The sequence below is a fragment of the Akebia trifoliata genome, chromosome 1 (assembly GCF_017979445.1).
Source record: "Akebia trifoliata isolate Shusen 1 chromosome 1, ASM1797944v1, whole genome shotgun sequence".
Taxonomy (NCBI): Eukaryota; Viridiplantae; Streptophyta; class Magnoliopsida; order Ranunculales; family Lardizabalaceae; genus Akebia; species Akebia trifoliata.
In genome coordinates, this window is record NC_141375.1 from 31,942,350 (window position 1) to 31,963,420 (window position 21,071).

Below are 21,071 nucleotides of genomic sequence, written 5' to 3' on the forward strand. Positions count from 1 at the left end.
TCTCTCATGCAGAAGCCCGTCGTTGCTAGCAGAAAGGCAAGTATCATTTCTTTTTCTATTTTTTTTTTTGTTTTTTTTTCTCAAAATTGATTTCATAGCTTTATTTGGTTTCATTTGTTAGATTCTTGTCCTTCGGTAGAGATGAACTCCAATGGGTTTGATGCCTTAGAGGGGTTAAACAAAGCCCAATCTAACCTTAGTCTTGGCCCAATATCTCCAATCCAAGTCAAATCGTTAGCGGACTCCACAAACATGTGATTTTCACATAGCCCCTAAAATCTTAACTTTGTAAAAAGCGAAAGAAAAATACTTCCTACTTTCAAAAAACTTTTCCCTCCTAATGTAACTTTCTTTCAATTTACTTTCTACTTTGTATAAAAAGTAGAAAGTACTTAATAAACAAAGTAAGAGTCGTGATAAACTAACAAGCTAAAAACTACTTTGGTTTGTACACGGTTGACGTGGCAAATGCATAACACCATATATCATTTTCTTCAAGATACACAAAGGGAAAGATCTACAATTTTGAGCACTTAATTATAGAAAGTACTTTCTATTTTGTGAGAGTGAGGTTTTAACTACTCCCCGTGTTTATAGGACTCTAAAATTATTTAATGAACACATTTGAAAAAAAAAAAAAATTTAATTAATTAATTGTACTATACCCTTAACCCAAAACTTTGGGATTGTTATTGTTAAGCCCATCAGGATTGCTGGATTGGACCATACCCTAAAAATGGCACCATGGTGGGTGCAACTCGGGTCGGGCATGTTTTGATTAATGGGTGTTGTTTTTGTTCAGTCTTACGTGGTGTACTTTGGGGGACACTCACATGGCCCGAGATCTTCTCCAGTGGATTCTGATCGAATAACAGAGTTCCATCACGTTTTCTTGAGTTCTTTCTTGGGCAGGTGAGAAAATTTTCTTACTGTTTGTAGTTAAATTTTTCTTCTTATTTCAATAGAACTCAAGTATATTTTTTTTTCTTGTCAAATGCAGTAGAGAGAAGCAAAAGAGGCGATGTTTTACTCATACACAAGACACATCAATGGTTTCGCTGCCAATTTACACGAGGAAGAAGCGGCAGACATCTCAAGTGGGAAAATCATTATTACCCTTTTAAAAAATTAAAGAAATAAATTCTAGAAACTTTATAAATCTAAAAAATGTAGCAAATTGAGTATCCAACAATGATTACTCAAAGTGATAACCGGACTCCCCTACTGACTAGGTATGTTCTAAAACCATAGATTTTTTGCCTCGAGATACACATGCAAATCTCTATAAATATTTGTAGTGTGTATCCCGAGACAAGAAGATCTATGTTTTTAGCCCATGCCACATCAGGAGAGTTTGAAAATCATTACTCTACGTATAAATCAACATTTTCTGACTCTATCGACATCGGATACTCCCCATGTGACATAATTCTTCCTCGGGATACACACTGCATATCCTCAGAAAATGTGTAGTTCTATATCCCAAGGAAAAATCTATGTTTCAATGCACAGCCACGTGGGAAGTCAGAAAATCATTATTCTTAAATGAAAAAACATAGAACCACCTATTTTTTACTAATGGGCAGAGTCAAGTGAACCTATATAATGGAAAAGTGCCAACTTTTCTAAAACAATGTAGAGCTTTGATAACCAAAATCAATGTAGAGCTTTGATTCTAAAACAGGATAACCAAACTGAGTTCTGGATTCTCAATTTAATATGATTCTGACAATCCAAAATACGAATCTACAACATCGGATTCTAGAATTTGTTAGATGGTGATTATTGTATTCCTTCTCTTTGTAATTTTTGTTTTGTTTTAATTTTGCTTACTATTTAAATGTAGAGCATCCGGAAGTTGTATCGGTATTCTTAAATGAGGAAAACGAATTACATACAACTCGGTCATGGGAGTTTCTTGGATTAGAGAGAAATGGTGAACTAACAGCAGAATCAATTTGGCCAAAAGCAAGATTTGGTGAAGATGTTGTCATTGGCAACCTAGACACGGGTGAATTTCCTCTCTCTCTCTCTCTCTCTCTCTTTTGTTGTATAAATGTCTTGTATTCTATTGGCAGTACCTAATTTTTTTAGGATTACGAGAAGAATAATTGTGTAATATTTTCTTAAATTTTTTTTTTTTATATTTTATATTTTGAAGATTTCTATTTTAAGGAGATAGCCGTGTTTTGACGATTCCAAGTTTTATAAATAAAAAGTTGTAGGACTATAAAACTTAAGAGAAAATAGTAATTTTCTTGATTTGATCCTTGGATGTTAGCACACCGTCGAGCCATGTAAATCCTTGTGTTTTGTGAAGTTTGTCTTATTTTTTGTTTGTTTTGTTTTTCTCATCTCTCTTGCTTAGAATTTTAACTAAGATGAATTTTAAAAAAGTTGCATTAAAAAAAAAAAAAAATCAGTCCTTGCACATCCAACAATAAAAAAAAATAGAGAGAAAGAGAGAGACTCATCAACCACTTGACAACTACTTCAAACCTTAAACAATTAAAACTGAGGTCAGTTTGATGGATGAATAATTTGGATTTTTAATTATCTCTAATAAAATTATTTTTATAATTTCACTTAATTTTAAGCCCAAGGGTTTAATCCATTGACTAATTAGTCTAATAGGCCTTAACTGGCCATTTCTAATGTGAGATGGGTCACAATTAATTACATATATTTTATGAAACCAAGTTAGAATATTTTTTAGTAGGACAAGTTGCATATTGCTATTAATAGAATAGAGTATCAGAGACCAAAGTTTTAAAAGTCGACTACTCAACTAGATACCATTATGCTTATCGAGCCAACTCGGAAACTGAATTAATATAGAGTTGACTCAGTAATGAGTTGTTGAGAATTGAGATCCAATCCATTAATATACCTAAAACTGGGTTGGTCCTGAATCGATCCTGACCCAAACCTAGTCCATTGTCGAGAATTTAACATTAATTTTTGTTAATTATTTAGTTCATGAGTTGCAGGTGTGTGGCCCGAATCGGAGAGCTTCAATGATGAAGGAATGGGACCCATTCCATCAAAATGGAAAGGATATTGTGATACCAAAGATTCAGTGCGGTGCAACAGGTCTTGTCACGCTAAAATCTAAATTACCTACCTACAATAACGGTTAATAACGGTTTGTAACTAACTTTGCAGGAAGTTAATTGGGGCGAGGTACTTCCACAAAGGCTACGAGGCCGCTGTGGGCCCAATCAACTCTACCTTCGATACTGCACGTGACGACCTCAGTGGCCATGGGACGCCACACCCTCTCTACAGCTGGTGGACGTTTCGTTCCGGGAGCAAACTTGTTGGGTATGGCCAATGGAACAGCCAAAGGAGGGTCACCTAATGCCCGAGTAGCTTCATACAAGGTTTGCTGGCCTGTGGGCAGTCGTTTCTCATGTTTTGATGCGGACATGCTCGCTGCCTTCGATGCAGCGATACATGATGGTGTTGATGTGCTGTCTGTTTCGGTTGGGGGACGCCCCAAAGACTATTTCTTGGATGGAATTGCGATTGGATCGTTTCATGCCGTTAAGAAAGGGATGGTTGTAGTTTGCTCGGGTGGAAATTCGGGTCCGAGGGCAGGGACAATTTCTAATTTGGCACCTTGGATTATAACAGTTGCAGCCAGCACCATGGATAGGGAGCTCCCGTCATATGTTACACTCGGCAATAACAAGCAATACAAGGTCCCCTTTTCGTCTTCTTCTTCCTAAACTATTTAAAATTAGCTATCACTCCAATCACTCGGCTATATATGTCCATTCAAGTGATCGGTGGCTGGACGTAGAAAGGGTTGCGGAGATCGAGGGATCTAAGTGAAACCATCACGTTGCGGGATGAAATGACAAGAAAGAGTGATTAATCCTATATCGAACAGCAGAACGTTAAGAATTTGACTTATAAAGATAAACCAAATCCTATATAGTACAACACATTTTAAAATCGTGCCAGCTTCAATCCAATAATTACAATGTCACAACAAGAATTTTTAAAATTTGTATCTTAGTTGCCCCTCCACCTAGATAAAACCCTGGCTTCGCCCTTGCTCATAGGGTCAGAAAGAATTCATCACCTACAATCTAAGAGTTGTCTCTTGATCTCTTCTTTGTTAGTGAGGGTAGCAAGTGTATCACTCTTTCCATGAATGGACATGGACCTCTCTAATGCTGGACCACCAAAATGATAGGCGAATTTACATGCATGGTGTTGCTAATGCACACATAATGCAGAGTCAAGTTCCAAACCCGTGTCATATTACTGGATTTTGATAAATGAGAATATCACTAATGCATAGAAGTATATAAGTGGTAGATACAAAAATACTCCCCAATAAATAAATAAATTTTAGCAGACAATACACATTTGGGGATTTGGAATAAAATCTTAATGCAAGCCAATTTAGATTCAAATATTTAACAGTACATAATTTTGATATTGTTTATTTTCTTTCCTATTAGGGTTCGAGCTTTTCGACTAGACTTATGCCAGAGAAGTTCTACCCAATGATTCGTTCAATAGATGCTAAAGCTGCAAATGCATCGCGCCATAATGCGTAAGAATATATTAACTAACTCACACTATATTATGAATGAAAAATATAACAGATGAGTAGTCATTCAATGAATAAGATTTGAATATTTTCTCTTTCTCTTGAAATAACATATGGTTCCAAATACTATGATTATAATCTAATTAATAACAAATATTTACATAATATATTGTTTTTTGAAATTTCAGGCACTTCATCATATTACTTACAGTCTTAGAATTCGAGCTTCTATTGTTGAAATTTTTCTGTAAATTCTTAGGGAAATCTTTAGTCTATGGAAATCACACATATCAATTTTTATTTTTTTATTTTTAATTTAATTTTCTTTCTATTTCTCCACACTTTGAAAGCATCAAAATACTTATAAGAACAACATTATTATTGGTAATTGCACAGGGGTACGGTCACTTCCCCCCTATAATTTAATTAGTACTGATTTAGTAAACTCAACTTCCTTAATTATTTGTGCAGGAGTCTCTGCTTTGTTGGATCCCTTGATCCAGCTAAAGTGAAGGGTAAGATAGTAAGTTGCCTTCGCGGAGTGAATGAGAGATTAGAGAAGGGGTTGGTGGTCGCTGAGGCCGGTGGCATTGGGATGATCCTCATTGACCAACCTGACAGTACTCGAGTAACTCTGGTGAATCTCACCTTCTTCCCACTTCACATGTTTCTGCAGCTGATGGTCTTGCCATTGTAGCCTACATCAAGTCTACCAAGTATATAATAAGCGCTTCTCCTATACTTATTCCCCATCAATTCTACCAACCAAGTAAAAGTTGATCCATTTCTAAGGTAGTTGATGTGAAATTAATTTGTGTTTCTTTATATATAGGTCACCTGTGGCTTACATAACTGGGGGAACTACAGAACTAAATACACAACCAGCGCCATACATGATTGATTTCTCGTCTCAAGGGCCCAATACAATCACACCAGAGATTCTCAAGGTTGGTTAATCAATTTTCAGTAAATCTCGTGGACCCACGGATGATTTTGACTCCGTTGCTAATCAAGCCCGTGGGCGCCTTTCGCTTGGACCTTTGGCGATCCAATCGTTCCATGAATTCCTCTTCAACTTGTCCAGCATCAAATGTGATGCCATTAATTAATTGATTGGTGTTATGTGTTGTTCAGCCTGATATCACGGCACCGGGGGTAAATGTTCTAGCTGCCTATACCCAAGCAGTAGGTCCTTCAAGGCTCCCATTCGATATGCGTCGGGTCCCATTCTACTTCAAATCCGGCACATCGATGTCATGCCCCCATATTTCAGGAATTGCAGGGCTTCTGAAAACACTACACCCCAACTGGAGTTCCGCAGCAATTAAATCAGCAATCATGACCACAGGTGAGAAATCCCCACCTTTGAGTCTGAAAGAAGGATGCATATTATTGACCGAAATTCACATTAAATAATTTCCTAATTATTAAAAATACCCTTGAATGGATCTCAATATATGATTTATCAATAATATGGTTTTAAAAACTATTCTCTAGTCTTGTCTCGGACGAATAAAACAGTTCAATATCATTCCTTTTATATATTAGGTTTAAATAATTATAATTTTTCTTATAATAAGTTGGATTAGTAAATGCTTAGTCACAAAATTAAATTTTGAATAGATACCCTAACAATAAATATATATATATATATATATATATATATATAGTACATATTCCATCCCTCATCATAAAATTATATAAGACTCGACTTCATATAAAATTAAATGGAGAAACAAGGTTTAATCAGCCTTCCCAAAGAATTTTGGGGTAAGATTTTACAATTATGATGATTTATTATTGAGTTCAATCCATGTTTTTAATTGTGGCTACATATTAGTGTTCAAAAATCAGAAGGAACTGATAGTCCAACAGGGTCCAATCGATTTGATAAATCTTCAGTTCAATCACTTGTTTGGTTTTAAAAACATTGGTGTATAGTGTATACTGTAGTACTAACTCTCCTTCCTTTCATGATACCTTTTCAGCGAGTACTCGTGACAATATCAGAGAGCCCATAGTTAATTTTACCCTTTTCAAGGCTACACCATTCAACTACGGTGCGGGCCATGTTCGACCAAACAGTGCCATGGATCCAGGCTTGGTCTACGACTTAACGATCACGGATTACTTGAACTTCCTGTGCAGCCTTGGCTACAACACAACCCAAATGAAGGAATTCATAGACGACGAGCCCTACACCTGCAATCGTGATTCAATTAGACTCGTTGATTTCAATTACCCGTCAATATCGATCCCCAAGTTCAGACGCAAGATCACAGTGACTAGAATGCTTAAGAATGTGGGAACACCTGGTACATATAGTGTTCGCATGCATGGCCTTAGTGGAATTTCAGTGACCGTCAAACCCAAGACACTGAAATTCGAGACCATCGGTGAAAAGAAGAAATTCAAGGTGACCCTAGAGGCCAAGAGTAAGAGAAGAGCCTCTAGTGTGGGAAGTGAGTACGTGTTTGGGGGGCTCATATGGTCAGATGGTGAGCACCATGTGAGGAGTCCCATTGTGGTGAAGGCAGCAGCAAATGCCGATGATTAAAAGTTGGCACAAGTGGTTTGGTGATGCCTGAATACAAGTTTGGAATTTAGTTGGTAGTTAATGTAGGTTTTAAATTCAGGGTAATTTATTTTATTAAAAAACTAAAATGTATGCACCAAAGATCTATTGTTTTCTACAAATAATTGGGTCCAACTCAGTCTATCAATCAATCTCCTTTTAGTTGAACTTATATGGGGCGATTATCCTAACAGGCTACCAGGAAAAGTAAAGTGGTGTAGTCAAGGGTTCTCCCATTGGTTTCCTTGAGGTATTATGGTGTCAACTTCAATACAGTAGTAGGTACATGAAGTAGGGACTTGTGCATAATGATGGAACAAACCTTACTCCAATACCAATTCAATAAAAATACCCTAAAATTTGATGTCCCACGCTTATTATGTTAGTTTGGTGCAATGTAGCACCACTAATTAATCTCTGATAAACAACATTGGCAAACAAGTCTTACCACTAAAAAAAATTAGCATTCCTAAATTTTAATTTTAATTGCAAATCTCGTCTCTGAATGTTGACAAGGAAAACATTTCTTTTCTTGTTCGGAGAATTGTTAAATTTGTAAAAATAATGTTAGGCAAAAATCAATAAAATACACGGGAATGACATTTAACCCCCAAAAAGATATCCGGCTGCCTGTTCTTCATTACCGTTGAAAAGCTTGAGAGCTTGTATCACGGCATCTCTTCCAAACCCAAGCTCAACAAGCTTGACAACCTTAGCTTCAAAATCAGGTCCCTGCATTCAACAATCATCCTCATTAAGGATTTGATCCAATGCTATGTTTCAACAATTGTTCAATGGGTGGTGACCTACTTATGCCAGACATTTCTCAAATTTCAACACTCCAATCTGTGCAACACTTTCAAATTTCTTCATTCATTTGTTCGGGCAAAGATACTTATAAGTATTGTTGCGCATTATGATTTCTACCCCTTCCAATTGAAATTTCTTTGTAGCAAATATGGTATTTAAATATGTTCTATTGTCCATTATTAAATGTAGTGTGGAGTTCACAAGTTCTAATTTTTTCTGGATCTGCAAAATTGACACTTCATAACCACTTGATACCAATATTTATGCAACGCAGATCCAATGAACATACGGGATTTAGACCCATAGCTCAGTTGGTTTGACACATTGCAAAACAACTTTGAGGTTGTGGGTTCAAGTCCAGCTTACCCATCAAAAAAAAAAAAAAAAAAGATCCAATGAACATATGTTAAAGAATTAATCCAACTTAATAAAAACCTTAAAGTAAAATATCGATCCTAACAAAACCAAAGAAAATAAATGCATATTAATGCTTGGGATTTCTGCAAGGTCAATAATAGAGATGAAACAGCAATCAACAGAAACATTTTACCTGTGTCGAGTTATCACGAGCAGTTCCTGTAAGAAAGAGAACTTCAGTAATGTCATTTGCAAAACCAGGAGTCATATCATCACATGAGCTTAGTTCCCAACATCATGGATCTGAGAATCCTTGGTGTTGAAAATTAGTGGACACATGCAATCGAGAATTGTATTGCTTATGCCAGCATTGTTTTAAACACCAAGGTTTTGTAAGAATAAAAAAATGGAGACCCTAGAACTATTTGATACTGTGGCAGTCACGCAATCAAATTCAGCCTCAGATATATTGAATTGTCTATCTGTCTGAATCAATTAAAGACAAGAGGAAGGGCAAGTAGGCCCAAGGTTTTAAATGTCATATCGAAGGAATGTTTCAGTCAGTGAAAAAACTGATACCGTATCGACTGATACATTTGTTGAAACACTCAATGCTTCGTGGTCAGTGTTTCGTATCATCTCGGTCAAGACCGATATGTACCGGTCGATAAATTCCGATATTTTGAACCATGTAGGCCTTCCCCAGATTAAAGAAGAGATTTTAATTATAAATTCAAGAAGTGGAAAATATAATTGCTATGAGCAGTTTCCAAAGCTAACCAGAAGACTGGCCTCCTGCGGGCACATTAACATTTTCTTTCGTTCCTGATTTTCCCTGGAGAATCACAAGTGATAAAAGCTAAAATTACAGAGTGCACATAGGGAATTATGGGGGAAAATAAGAGACCAAATATTGACGGGATAAAAAAATTGAGTGAGAATTTAGATTGTTAGCATACATAAAGCATAATTTTTATAGAGCATAAGGTACAACAGGGCTAAGAAAACGATATATCTACACTAACACATATTGGTCTTATACATCATGTAGAAATGAAATTAAAACAGTTTTTGTGCTTTTAGCAAGAGCATAATGTTCAGACTTTACTTACAGGAACCAATCCAGAATCTTTCTTGGAAAACCTATCTTCATCAAGAAAATGGGAAGGAATGTCCTTCTCTGTAAAAATTATGCAGATTTTCAGCACATTTCTCCCAAAAAAAAAATCACAAACATTACTGAGAGAATCACATATAAAAATAGAGGAAAGTCCAGCATTACAAGGCGGTAACTGTAAAGTCTGATAAATTTTAAATAAATATGACTGAACACAAGATCAACCTTGCAAAAATGGTACTGAAACCTCTCCTCCACCAACTCTTAGGACATTCTCCTTCAAATCTATTATACACTGTGCACAGTTGTTTAGTTAGAAATCATTACCAGGCGTCGCAAACAAGCAGACATTAGACCTAATAAGCTTGTTACCTGATGCTTACGGAGCATATCAAGCCCAAAAAGGAATTCCATATTGGGAGCATCCAGTACCATGAAGGAGCAATGGTAAAATACATTCCCAATCTGCCACAAACAAACAAATTGTAAAATGCATCCCTAATCATTCACAAGGTGAGAAAATCCCACATAAGAGTTAAAGTGTTAAGCAGTATAGCTCCAGACAAGGTTTTGCGTATATGAGTTAGCATCTGATGGATGAAAAGAAATTAACCAAGAAACAACATCAAATAGATGCCATTGGACCAAAAAAAATTATTGCTCCTGATAGTACTCATACAGTACCTAATTAGTGGAAAATTGGAAAAAAAAAAAAATACTAAAATGGTTAGTTAATATGATATCTATGTAAGAATATCACAGGTTCATGTGGCAGTTCAGTGTCCAACACAGGTGCCTGACACAGCGCCTTTGAGAAGCCTCATGCCCACATGTATTATAATATAACATTTTAATTCAGAAAATTATAAAATAAAATATGGAAAGAAACAAATGAAAACTACACCATAAAACAACCCAATAACTTAATAAATATAAGAGGTAACACTCTCAAACAACTAGAATTGTGTATAGCGAGTAATACAGTATGTGAAGGAACACCAGCCTTCTTTTGGAGTAGGACAATAGAAAGCAATTCGAACGCTTTGACTTGATGGCCAGTAAACAGATTACCTTTATTGGTGCTACATGTATTCGGCCCAATATTTCTGATTGACCAACTCCATGAGCAATGCCCTTGTAACGCTCATCCAGGAGTCTCAATAATCTGAAACGACAGCCAACATCAACAGAAAGAGAATCATAAGTGCGCCTTCCAATTCTGTATACAGCTAAGTGCTAAAAGAAGATCTTAATCATTTCCACACTACGATACAATAAAATTCCATTTACAGTATCAGAAATAGAGCCGTACTCACATGTCAGACACATTGCATGCAGACACACTTTTCCAAACAAACATTAATCTATTTGAACATTTTGCTTGCAGCTAATAATTATCTATTGTTTATTAATTTTTATTCAAGTTCAGCATAACCATATCTACATTCTTCCTATGTTGTCTAAATATAAGATAAATTATTTTAGAAAATGTAGTTCTCAGTATATCAAGTGAACTGTATGAACATGTTGATGTTCTAAGTTTAGGTGGTTTGTGTATCTAACACTTCATATTAGAGTCAGACATCCACCCATGCCAGTGTCCTTGTTACATAATTGTCAATTCAGATATGAAAAGAAAAGATAATATGATGATGATAAAAAACAAACAAGACCAGTGAGAAGAAAGCGCTTTGGAAAAAATTACGGACTCTAAATGGCAAAGAGGAAGACTGAAAATGACATGGATGGAAGTAGTAAGAAAATATATGAAGGAACATGCCATGACAACATATATGGTCCATGATAGAATTAAATGGTGAAATCAGATTCATGTTGCCAACCTCAATAATTAGGGTAATGTGTATATGCTTATGGCGATGATATACAAATAAAACAACAGCATATGTAAGATAGAGTTGCATTAATGCATGAACTTATGTTTCTCTGATATTTCTATAGCCACAAAGTAGCCATGATGCTGATAAACATGTATCAAAAAATCAACTAATTTATCAAAAGAAGATTTTTTTTTTTTTTTGATCGGATATCAAAAGAACATTCATTACTCACAAAATTTTCAATGAATCAACAGAAAGATCACAATGTAAAAGCTTTCTATTGTTAGAGTAGTAGTTATCTAGTAGCTTATTAAAGTGAGTCGAGATACACTGAATTGTATTGGTGATGTAGTTAGGGTAGTTATGCGGTTATGTTAACCAAATCTATGTAACCATTATCACTGGACATCAATGTATCCAGAAATTTCACATTATCTCAAAGCTTATTAGAATGGTGAAGATATGATTTCAAGGCATGTGAAGTGTAAGCAACAAGGCACAGTCTTTAGAAGTGAAAACCCGGCGAGGTGCACTAACTCTTGGAACATTTTTGTACCAGGCAAATATTCCATGCAGCTATTGGGGCAAGTGACATGGTATTTTAGTTTCTAGAGAGACATATATTATATATGAAAATAGTCTAAAAATCTAATTGAAGCAATAAGAGGTTCAGGTAAAGGCAGACTTGTTTGTTACTTTTGATAGGTAAAAGTGAAGACAAGAAAAAAGGGAAGAATCCCCAAAAAGAAAACAGCGCAGAGGAGAAGATCCTCGTAGGCCAAAGAAAGGAAATCTAAACCAAAAAAAAGCCTGCTGATCCAATATATATATAATCCTCGAAAAATAAACCTTTACACAGGCATGTATACAAATACAAACATCGTATATTATGTTAATTCAGCCCAAAACATGGTTGAAAAGGAAAGTGCTGCAAGAGGCAATCATGGGGTATTAGTATCTGTATGTGTATGCATTCTACCAATTTATTTCAAAAACACCATCTGACAAAGGAAAAGGAAGTGTAACTGCTGATATAAATTAAAAAACCATTCTTAGAAACGCAAAAGAACCTACCCACAACGCTCAGCACAGCTTTTAGATATTATTGTTGACTGCGCTCCACTATCAACAAATGCCTGGAACAAAGGAGAACAATTGATGCTTACCCAAAAAAGAAAGGAAAAGAAGATGTCCAATGAAAGCACTTTCTTTTTTAACCAATTGGAGCAGAATTCATAAGTGAGAAGCAAGATACAGCAAATGTTATAAGAGGTCTATTTCAACTCTTGATCCCCAAAATTTAAATCTACTTCCCTCATTGGGCTTCACGGAGAAATGATTACAAATTTCTAAGGAAAAGAGACAAGCATGATTCAACAATTTAAATGTGTTTTGGCCAACGAAGAGAGGGGTGACCAATCTGTAAGAATAGGGAAGATGATTACACATAAGGAAATCTGTCAGCCTCGTATATCTGGCCCAGGAAGTCTATTTTAAAAAACTAAAAACCCTTATCAAGCCCATGAGATAAAGAGGAATCTAATTCTAATGTAACCTATCATGTAAAAAATTTAAAGCTTGGTCAAGAATGATGGGATTAACAATGCCAACAGGATGTAACCAAAAGGACTAATTCTGTGTTCTTTTACATTGTGATGGTCATCTTAACCATCACTCTTTTCTATTTATTAATTTCATATTTTTCAAAAAAAAATTGCCAACAGGATAAGAGATGCTTGTCACTACCTTTAACGGTACACCATTGACTTCCATGTCTACATACAACATGACCTGAAGAATAACATTAAAAAAATTAAAAATTAAAAAAAACATATATGTACATAAGAAACCTAAGTGCATATAAAGGAAAGGAGATGGCACGTACCACCCTTGCAAAAGCTTCAGGATTGTATTCTAATGCAGCCGCCCAGTTCTCATCAATTCCTTTCTGCAATCCATAGTGATGATCGTTGTATTAAAATTTTGACGTATTTCCATAAAAACACTGAAATATTTACATTCCACAATGCTTGAAACAAAATTTAACAGACAATTTCTTTTTCTAAATAGTTGTTCCTACACCAAATAGTAGCGGAACTTCATCGACCTTCAGTTCCACACTCCATATGGTTGTTTGTTATATTTTGATGACTAGTGAGTGGGCTTTAATATCAATTTTTCATTTTCCATAACTTCAATAAAAAAATTCTCAATATTTCAACGTTTCAATCATTTCCATGAATTTCCATATTCATTGAAATATAACTACAAAATATTCCTATTTACAAGCCGACCAAAATAGACATCGATATCAACATTGAATAACTCACCTAGTAGGAAGGCTAGAAGAGCGAAAATATTTGGTGAAATTTTGACTTCTTTTGGGCTGTACTCTGGAGGTTCCATGAGGACATTGATAGTTTATGGAGGAGGGTCACTGAGGACAATTATAGGTCTATAAATCAAAGATGGGACAGCAATCTAATTGATTGAAAAATCTAAACCTCAAAACGGCTTTAATTAAAGATTTCTATGTGAAGTCGAACAGAGAGACCTCGGGGAATATAGACATGTGCATAATACAGCCAAAAAAGATCCCTATATGTAGCATAGTCTCTTTCCCGGTCCTTGCCTTTTTTACTCACTTTCTATAAATTATTTTTCATTTATACAAAAAAAATAAGGAAAATGCATTAAAAAAGGGAACCAACCTGGCGAATGGAAGCTTCAATTTTCTTTTGTGATTCAACATCAAAAGGATCTGCATACAACAGTGCCTGGGTATAACAATACAAAGAATGTTGGTGAGTCAGCAGTTAAGTTAAATTAAGATGCTAAAAATCTAAAATACTTTGGAAATGCTAAGACTGAGAGAAAATTCACATAATAAATAGATTTAGTCACAAGAAAGGACAATGCAGTCAGCTATAACTAAACAAAACAAGACTTCATCAGAACCTCAAACCTTGGCTTATCATATATCTACATATGCTTCTGAGAAATAATCTCAGGAGACACACAACATTACAAGCATGTTAAAATTCATAAACAAATAAAAATATCATCAATAAAGAAAGCAACAATCAATGCAGTTGAAACATAGGAAATGATATCATTGCCGAAAGGCCAGACTCTGAGAACAAGTGATGGGCTGAAATAAGTTCCTTACAAGTTCCTCTTCTTGTTTACGCCTTAATTCGGATCTTTGTTGATGACGTTCTTTCAAGAGGCTCTGCAATCTATTGAGATCATTCCCAAGAATAACTTGTGCAAACTCAGGATCATTCTGTAAGTTGAATGAACATAAATGATTATGCAAAAGAACTAAAAATTTAGAACAAAAGAAGGTTAAAAAATAAAAGAAACCCACCCACAAACTTGATATGGAAAAAATAAAAAATCCAGTAGTAAGAATGCTAACATTTTTTTTAGGGGGAGGGGGGGTGCTATCAGCACAGTGAATTTGTGAAGCAGAATAATTCAGTGCATCTGTACATAAAAATCTATTTGACTCGAATTTGAAACAGTCCTAGTAAACCTTCTTGATCATCAAACAGAAAAGACTGGAGAACATGATGACCAAGATTACCTGAAGGAGTTGTGTCATCATATTAGAATCACCCCGAACATGCTGCTGGAAGGCTCCAGGATTCACGGCAGAACCATCTGGGTTGAAGCTCAGATCATTGGTAGACGCACTGAAATAATTTGGGTTGAAAAAAGTCCTCAGAAGACATGTCATAGGCACCATTTCAAGATAGAGCAAAATAAACCCAGTGAGAAACGCGACAGCATGGTTTATTAATGGAAAATAAGAATAAAAGATAGAAGGTAAAGGTATGAGGATTCAACTAAAAAACTTAAGAGCCAGTCATGCATAAATTATAATGAAAAGAATAAACAATAAAGTACACGGCAGAGGACCCTGGAAAACAACATCTGACAAAATAAGGAAAAAGCTACCTCTAATCTATAAGCCTCAAATATAGCATGATTAGCCAGCTACCTAAAACAAAACTGTTGGATGAGAGGTCGATAGCAACAGAAGATGTGCTGATATACCACTTTCATGAAAAATAACCATTAAAGATTGGGTTGACTCATAGATCTAGATTTCCTTGGAACACCAATAATTCTGATGCCCATACTTAATTTGGGGGAAAATGCATTTGGGTGTCCACACAGCATACTTGAGCTCATATTAGCATTTTCAATTTTCAATTTCTTCTGGTGTAAATTTAAAATGATTTCAGGGGGCTCTTTTTCTAGGATTTCAGTTTTAGGTGGAGATCGTTTGAAAGGATGACATGTAGTCACTGGTATGTTGTCCTTGGATTTTTTTTCTCCTTTTCTTTCTCTTCTAGTCTCTCTCGGTAGGCCTCCTAAACCTCCTTGTAACCTTTTTCTATTGGTATTAACCCAGTAAACTTATTAAAAGAGGAAAAGAATGTGATCTACACCCAATCTAAAACCTTTTATCATACCCTCTTCCTTCATCTTAGAAATGACATGCCCAATGCTCCAACAACAGTACTAAAAAGGAACAAATCTGAGGATCATCTAATCTCAGACCTTTTGAGCCTCTAAAGAACCCGGTAGAATAAGTACTACCACTAATATAGAAAGACATTGACGAAATGCAAATTCAGATCCACTTCCTTCATCTGAACCCAAACCCCGTTCTAGCCAACATTTAGTCTAGAGAGTCATAGTTGACATGGTCATAATATTTATTATGAACAGCTCATCCCATATGTCATCCCTTCACGAAGCCACCACGATAAGGTGATATGATCATTCCCAACACTTCTTTAAGTCCTAGATCTTAGTTGCATGAAGCGGGAACAGATGTGGAAAGGAAATCAGGTACAAAACCAGTGAAGTGATTGTTGCACACGTGTTCTAGCTGAATTCTATTAGCAAGTGAAAGCAGGAGTGAGATCCCAAATCAGGAGACGAATGGGAAGCATCACCTAGCGATAATTTCTGGTTCACGAATTAATCTATCCCAAAGAACCAGATTTATGGTGAAGGGGATGTTGTAGATGCTAGAGGACAACCAATTTGGTATGGGTTAATGGAGTTTCCCATGTGTCTACCTATGTTTCCCATTAGAGGCCAATTCTATCTCCAAAACCATCCAGAACATGGTGGTAAAAAGATTTGCCAAGAGGTTGTCAATTTTGAAAAGTTCTCTTATATTCAAAAGGGGGAGAGTCACATTAATCAATAGCACACTAAACAACTTTCCAAATAAGAATGTTAAATGTTTTTTATCTCACTATCTTTGACGCATAGGTTGGAGAGTCTAATAAAGAATTTTCTTTTGAAGGGTGCATGTGAAGAAATTTTGTTATCCAAAAAAGTGGGGAGAGGTTGAAAGTGAGAAATATTCAAGATATGAACAAAACTTTGTTATGGAAATTCGGCCAGAAAAAGACTGCAACTGGTGAGTAAGTATGAGTGCAAGTTAAGAAGGTCGGACAGTGTAGATGTGCGATAATCAAATGATCTCAACATTTGAAGAGGCATCCGAAATGTTAGAAGTGAATTTTAAAAAGGGGTTCAGTTCAAAATTGGTAGGGGTGATAGAGCTCTGTTATGGGAAGATGTATGGAGTAGCAATGATAATTTATAAGTTGAAGATCTGCTTCCATCAATGTTCTCATTGTCAAATAAAAAGCGGGCTTGCCTTATTAGGGATTGTAGGGAGAGGAACAAAGAGGGATTGTACTGGAATTTGGGTTTTACAAGAAACTTGAATGATTGGGAGATGAAATTTTTTTTTTTTTGATAAATATAAATTATATTAATGAAAAGAGAAGAAGAAGGGGAGGCTGAGATAGCTCCCTAACAACAAGAGAGAAAAATAACAAGAAACAAAAACCGCAAATAAAAAGAAAAAACACACCCAGCGGGGACCTACACGTCACAAACGGTATCCCAATTAAATACAATGTCTTGAAACGACAATCCCTCAAAGACTTTACTCAACTTTGACCAAAGAAACAGAAGACCCAAAATCTCCAACATCACTGCGTGAGACGAGTTCTCCTTGCTATGGAATACCCTATTGTTGCGCTCTCTCCAGAGACCTCAAGCAATAGCGAAAGGGAGGATAGCCCAAAGATGCCTCCTTCTAGCAAGGAAGATGTTGAAGCTCCAACCCTCTAGAAGCGCACAAAAAGATAAAGGAAGGACCCAATCCACCTGAAGTGAGATAAGAATAATACCCAAATGGCACGGGAGAAAGGGCAATGAATAAGAATGTGGTTGACAGACTCCCCATCCCTAGAACAAAGAAAACAAAAATTTGGAGTAATCCACCCCCGATAGATCAAGTTATCCAAGGTAAGAATTCTACCCAAAAAGGCAAGCCAAAGAAAGAACGACACCTTCGAAGGAACAAGAGAGGACCAAATGATAGATGAAGAGAAAGAAATCTCACCCACCGGAAGCAGACAATTCTTAGCCTTGACCCATTCCCTTCTGTCCTGTTGTTCTCTCTGAATTGGACCAAATCAAGAAGATCTAGAAGAGATGCAACCTCCGTCAATTCCCAATCATTGAAATTCCTCCTAAATCCCAGATCCCAAGAGTCCGTGTTCTCAACCCGATTCAGACACTGCCTTACTGAGTTATTCTTTTTCAAAGAGCAAGCGTTCAAGGATGGATATTGTGTAGACAGAGCTGAAGTTCCACACCAAACATTCTCCCAAAATCTCACCTTATCCCCCATCCCAACTTTGTATCTAATCTCCTTTTCAAACTTATCCACACCCTTCAAAATTTTCCCATACTTCTGGACCTGACAAGCGAGTTTTCAGTATCCTCTCCAAGGTGGTTTTCTTAACTTGGATCATTTGTCTAGAGAAAATTTCGACAGTGAGCGAGCTGTTTTCTCGACAAGAGGTCATTGTTAACTAATATGTTAATTAGGTCACAATTAACATATTAGAAGATTGAAAGCTATTCTAATCAAAACTACACTGCAATTTAGCACACATGAATCAAATTCCAACTCTCATCAAAATTTCAACTTTTTTATCAAATTAAGTGACTATTGATGATACCACATGAAATATCGCCAATGCAATTCGGTATCTTTGCATTAATCAAAAAGCAACATAATTGTGTAAGTGATACCTAGAAACATTTGAGACCATCATTACTAAATCTCCATCTCTGATGCCGAGAATGCTCAATCGATTAGCATTCTTTATCTCATTCCCATTGAAAAGCAACTGTTGCTGTTGAAGTGGAACTCTAGTCTGCACAGACGAAAATCAAACTCAATAAGAGTTTTTTTTTAATTAAAAAAAAAAAAACAAAGAAGATTGTGGGAAAAAATTCGAAAATTGAAACTAGGCCATCTCACCTCCACTTCGAGCAGAGCCTTCACGTTTTCAACCTGTAAAACACACAATTACATCAAAATTATGAACAGAATCGAAGCTAGATCTAGATGAAAGTGAATCTTAAATATATTTTAAAAAAAATGTATAATAGAGCAGTGGAAAGAGAAACTGATCAGACAAAATCGATGAAACACAAGGAATTAGGGTTCCAGAAGGATTTGAGAATTACAGATTCGTCTGGATCGATGTCTAACGTGATGAACTGTTCGTCAGTGGTCATCACAGTGAGCTTCATCTTCTTAGATCGGATTCGTGAGAAGTGAGAACAGATTCAAGAAGCTTTTGCAGAGAAATCTTCCCTCTTAAGTCTTTAACTCGTAAGTCTTACTTACCCAGCAAGTTCTCTTCGATTTTATATATACTTGTCAAAAGAAAGGTCGATTAAAACTTAAGAGAGTTACTTTTCACATTCAGTAGCTCTCCTTATTAGATGATCTCTCGACTAGGTACAATTACAATAGAACAAGAGGACGGACCACATCCATCGTGGCCCTATATGTACCTTCACCGCACTTAGTGCCACGTGGACAATTCTTTATGGCCCACTGATGAAGAAATCCACACCACACAAACTAATCTGATTGGTTGCATTCGTTTGTGTGCCCAGTAAAGGGTGGGCTAAAACTCATGTCTAAGAGTGTGGCACGTCAGTTTAGGTGGTGTGTTGGACCAGCTTCTTGTTCTCCACGTGGTAAGTTTGAAATTCGAGATTTAGCCCAAGTCCAATCCAAGGCGAGGCTTGGCCCAATTTTCCCATCTAAATGGCCTCTCTTCAAGCCCAATACCAAGCTCAAGCCCATGATTTATAACGAACATTCCTGGATTGAAGCGGAAAATAACAATATAAATCCTTAGTAGAGAAAAATTATCTCTCATCTAATCTAGTCCTAATCTTAAACTAATATAAAATTATCCTGATCTTTAAGAAAATGATTTGTTGTAGTAATATATACCTTATAATTACAATGAATTCTATTTGATATTCTAATACCGTCTCTCAAACTACTGGGAGAACAAAGATTGTTGTGAGTTTAGCATATTTTGAATCCACAAAATCTATTGATTTCATTGCTCCTGACCCACTATCGTCAAATTTGTATCCCCAATAAATTGAATAGTTGCAAATCATTTGCATGTCTGAAAGATCGTTAAAGAATTGTTTCTGCTAAATGTGTCCTCAATGAGATATAGTTACACCATGATTGATTTCAAAGATCGATGACGAATCAAGTATTCTAGATGTGTTTAAAAAACAAATAACACAACTCAAATGGGCCTTGATTGGGCCATGGTTGGTATAGGCTGATCTAATGCTTGTTGTATTTTAATTTAAAAATGCATCTTCAATGAACTAGTAAGTGAGCTCAATGTCGACTTCATCATGAGCTCGAGCATCATCTATGGCCTATGGCCCTCTAAGGGGGCTTTAGAACGAAAGTCCGTCCACATCTTCAATTTTAAAAGGTGACAAAAGACGTTTTTTTATTCAACCTCTTGTCGTGCTCCAGTACAGAGATTTGACCTTGAAAGTTCAACAACAAATGACGGAAGCGATGATGCAAATGAGCATTTAAGAGTCAGCTTTGTAGCCGTTATATAGCTTAAAGAAAGTTGCAGGGGTGACCCAGTGGCAGAGAATGTGTCTGTTGTGCAAGGGGTGGCTATTATATTATTTTTTATTAAACATTCTTTTATTTTATTTTTTTGTAAATTAAAAATTAATCGTCATCAACCTTAGATTTGTAACCTTCAACCTCAACACTTCTTCCTCTTCAACTTTTTAATCGCACAAGATTGGATTTTTCGAAAGAAACTCAAAATAAACTCCGAATGTTTTGTAAAAAATTTCCTGATTTATTATAATCAACTAAACCAACAGCCCTTGAATAATTGTTAAATACAATTTTTTTTTCTTTTTTGATAGCCCAAGGCGTATCCCCACCTTTGGTGAGACTAATCTACCTAGCCGCACATGCCATCCAACACCCAGTCGTATGTAGTATTTAAGTAGCTACATTTCTGTGAAGGTAGAGATTTGAAGACACGACTTAGCGAGCAAATCCAATTGCTCTTTACCGTCTCAATTAACCCCCAATGATTATCAAATACAAATTTATTTACTATGACGACTAATGCATTGAAGGAAAAGAATGACAAAAGGCTTATACTTCAATTCCTCATGTTTTAAATTGACAAAACATATTAAGAAATCTTTCACATGGTTTTGTAGCAAAATTGAGTTATAGGTATCTGTGTTGTTATGGCGGTTCGTTCCAAATTTCAATTTGTGATTTGAATGTGTATATTCTCTTTTGTCACAAGTTTAAAAGAGCATCTCTTACAATATCTGAAATTTTGTGGTAATTTCAAAATTTGGACAGTCTCTCAC

General features: G+C 35.9%; 1 protein-coding gene and 1 pseudogene across 2 annotated transcripts; one reads left to right on the forward strand and one right to left on the reverse strand.

Moving 5' to 3' along the window:
- Positions 1-781: 781 nt before the first annotated feature.
- LOC147411797 (subtilisin-like protease SBT5.3) lies at positions 782-7,235 on the forward strand (annotated as a pseudogene). The gene is made up of 10 exons (XR_015181162.1): positions 782-912; positions 1,006-1,097; positions 1,847-2,011; positions 2,991-3,093; positions 3,166-3,704; positions 4,476-4,570; positions 5,039-5,283; positions 5,400-5,514; positions 5,702-5,915; positions 6,556-7,235. The product of XR_015181162.1 is annotated as a subtilisin-like protease SBT5.3 (transcript).
- A 351-nt stretch (positions 7,236-7,586) lies between these two features.
- Positions 7,587-19,112, reverse strand: DDI1 (ubiquitin family protein). Its single transcript, XM_086452552.1, has 16 exons — positions 18,852-19,112; positions 18,643-18,675; positions 18,411-18,535; positions 14,854-14,962; positions 14,434-14,550; positions 13,976-14,041; positions 13,150-13,212; positions 13,011-13,055; positions 12,339-12,400; positions 10,498-10,591; positions 9,799-9,891; positions 9,652-9,721; positions 9,422-9,489; positions 9,090-9,144; positions 8,503-8,528; positions 7,587-7,874 (listed from the first exon to the last, which is right to left on the reverse strand). The coding sequence occupies exons 1-16, from the start codon at positions 18,915-18,917 to the stop codon at positions 7,746-7,748; spliced, it is 1,221 nt and encodes a 406-aa protein (XP_086308678.1). The 5' UTR covers positions 18,918-19,112; the 3' UTR covers positions 7,587-7,745.
- Positions 19,113-21,071: the final 1,959 nt, after the last annotated feature.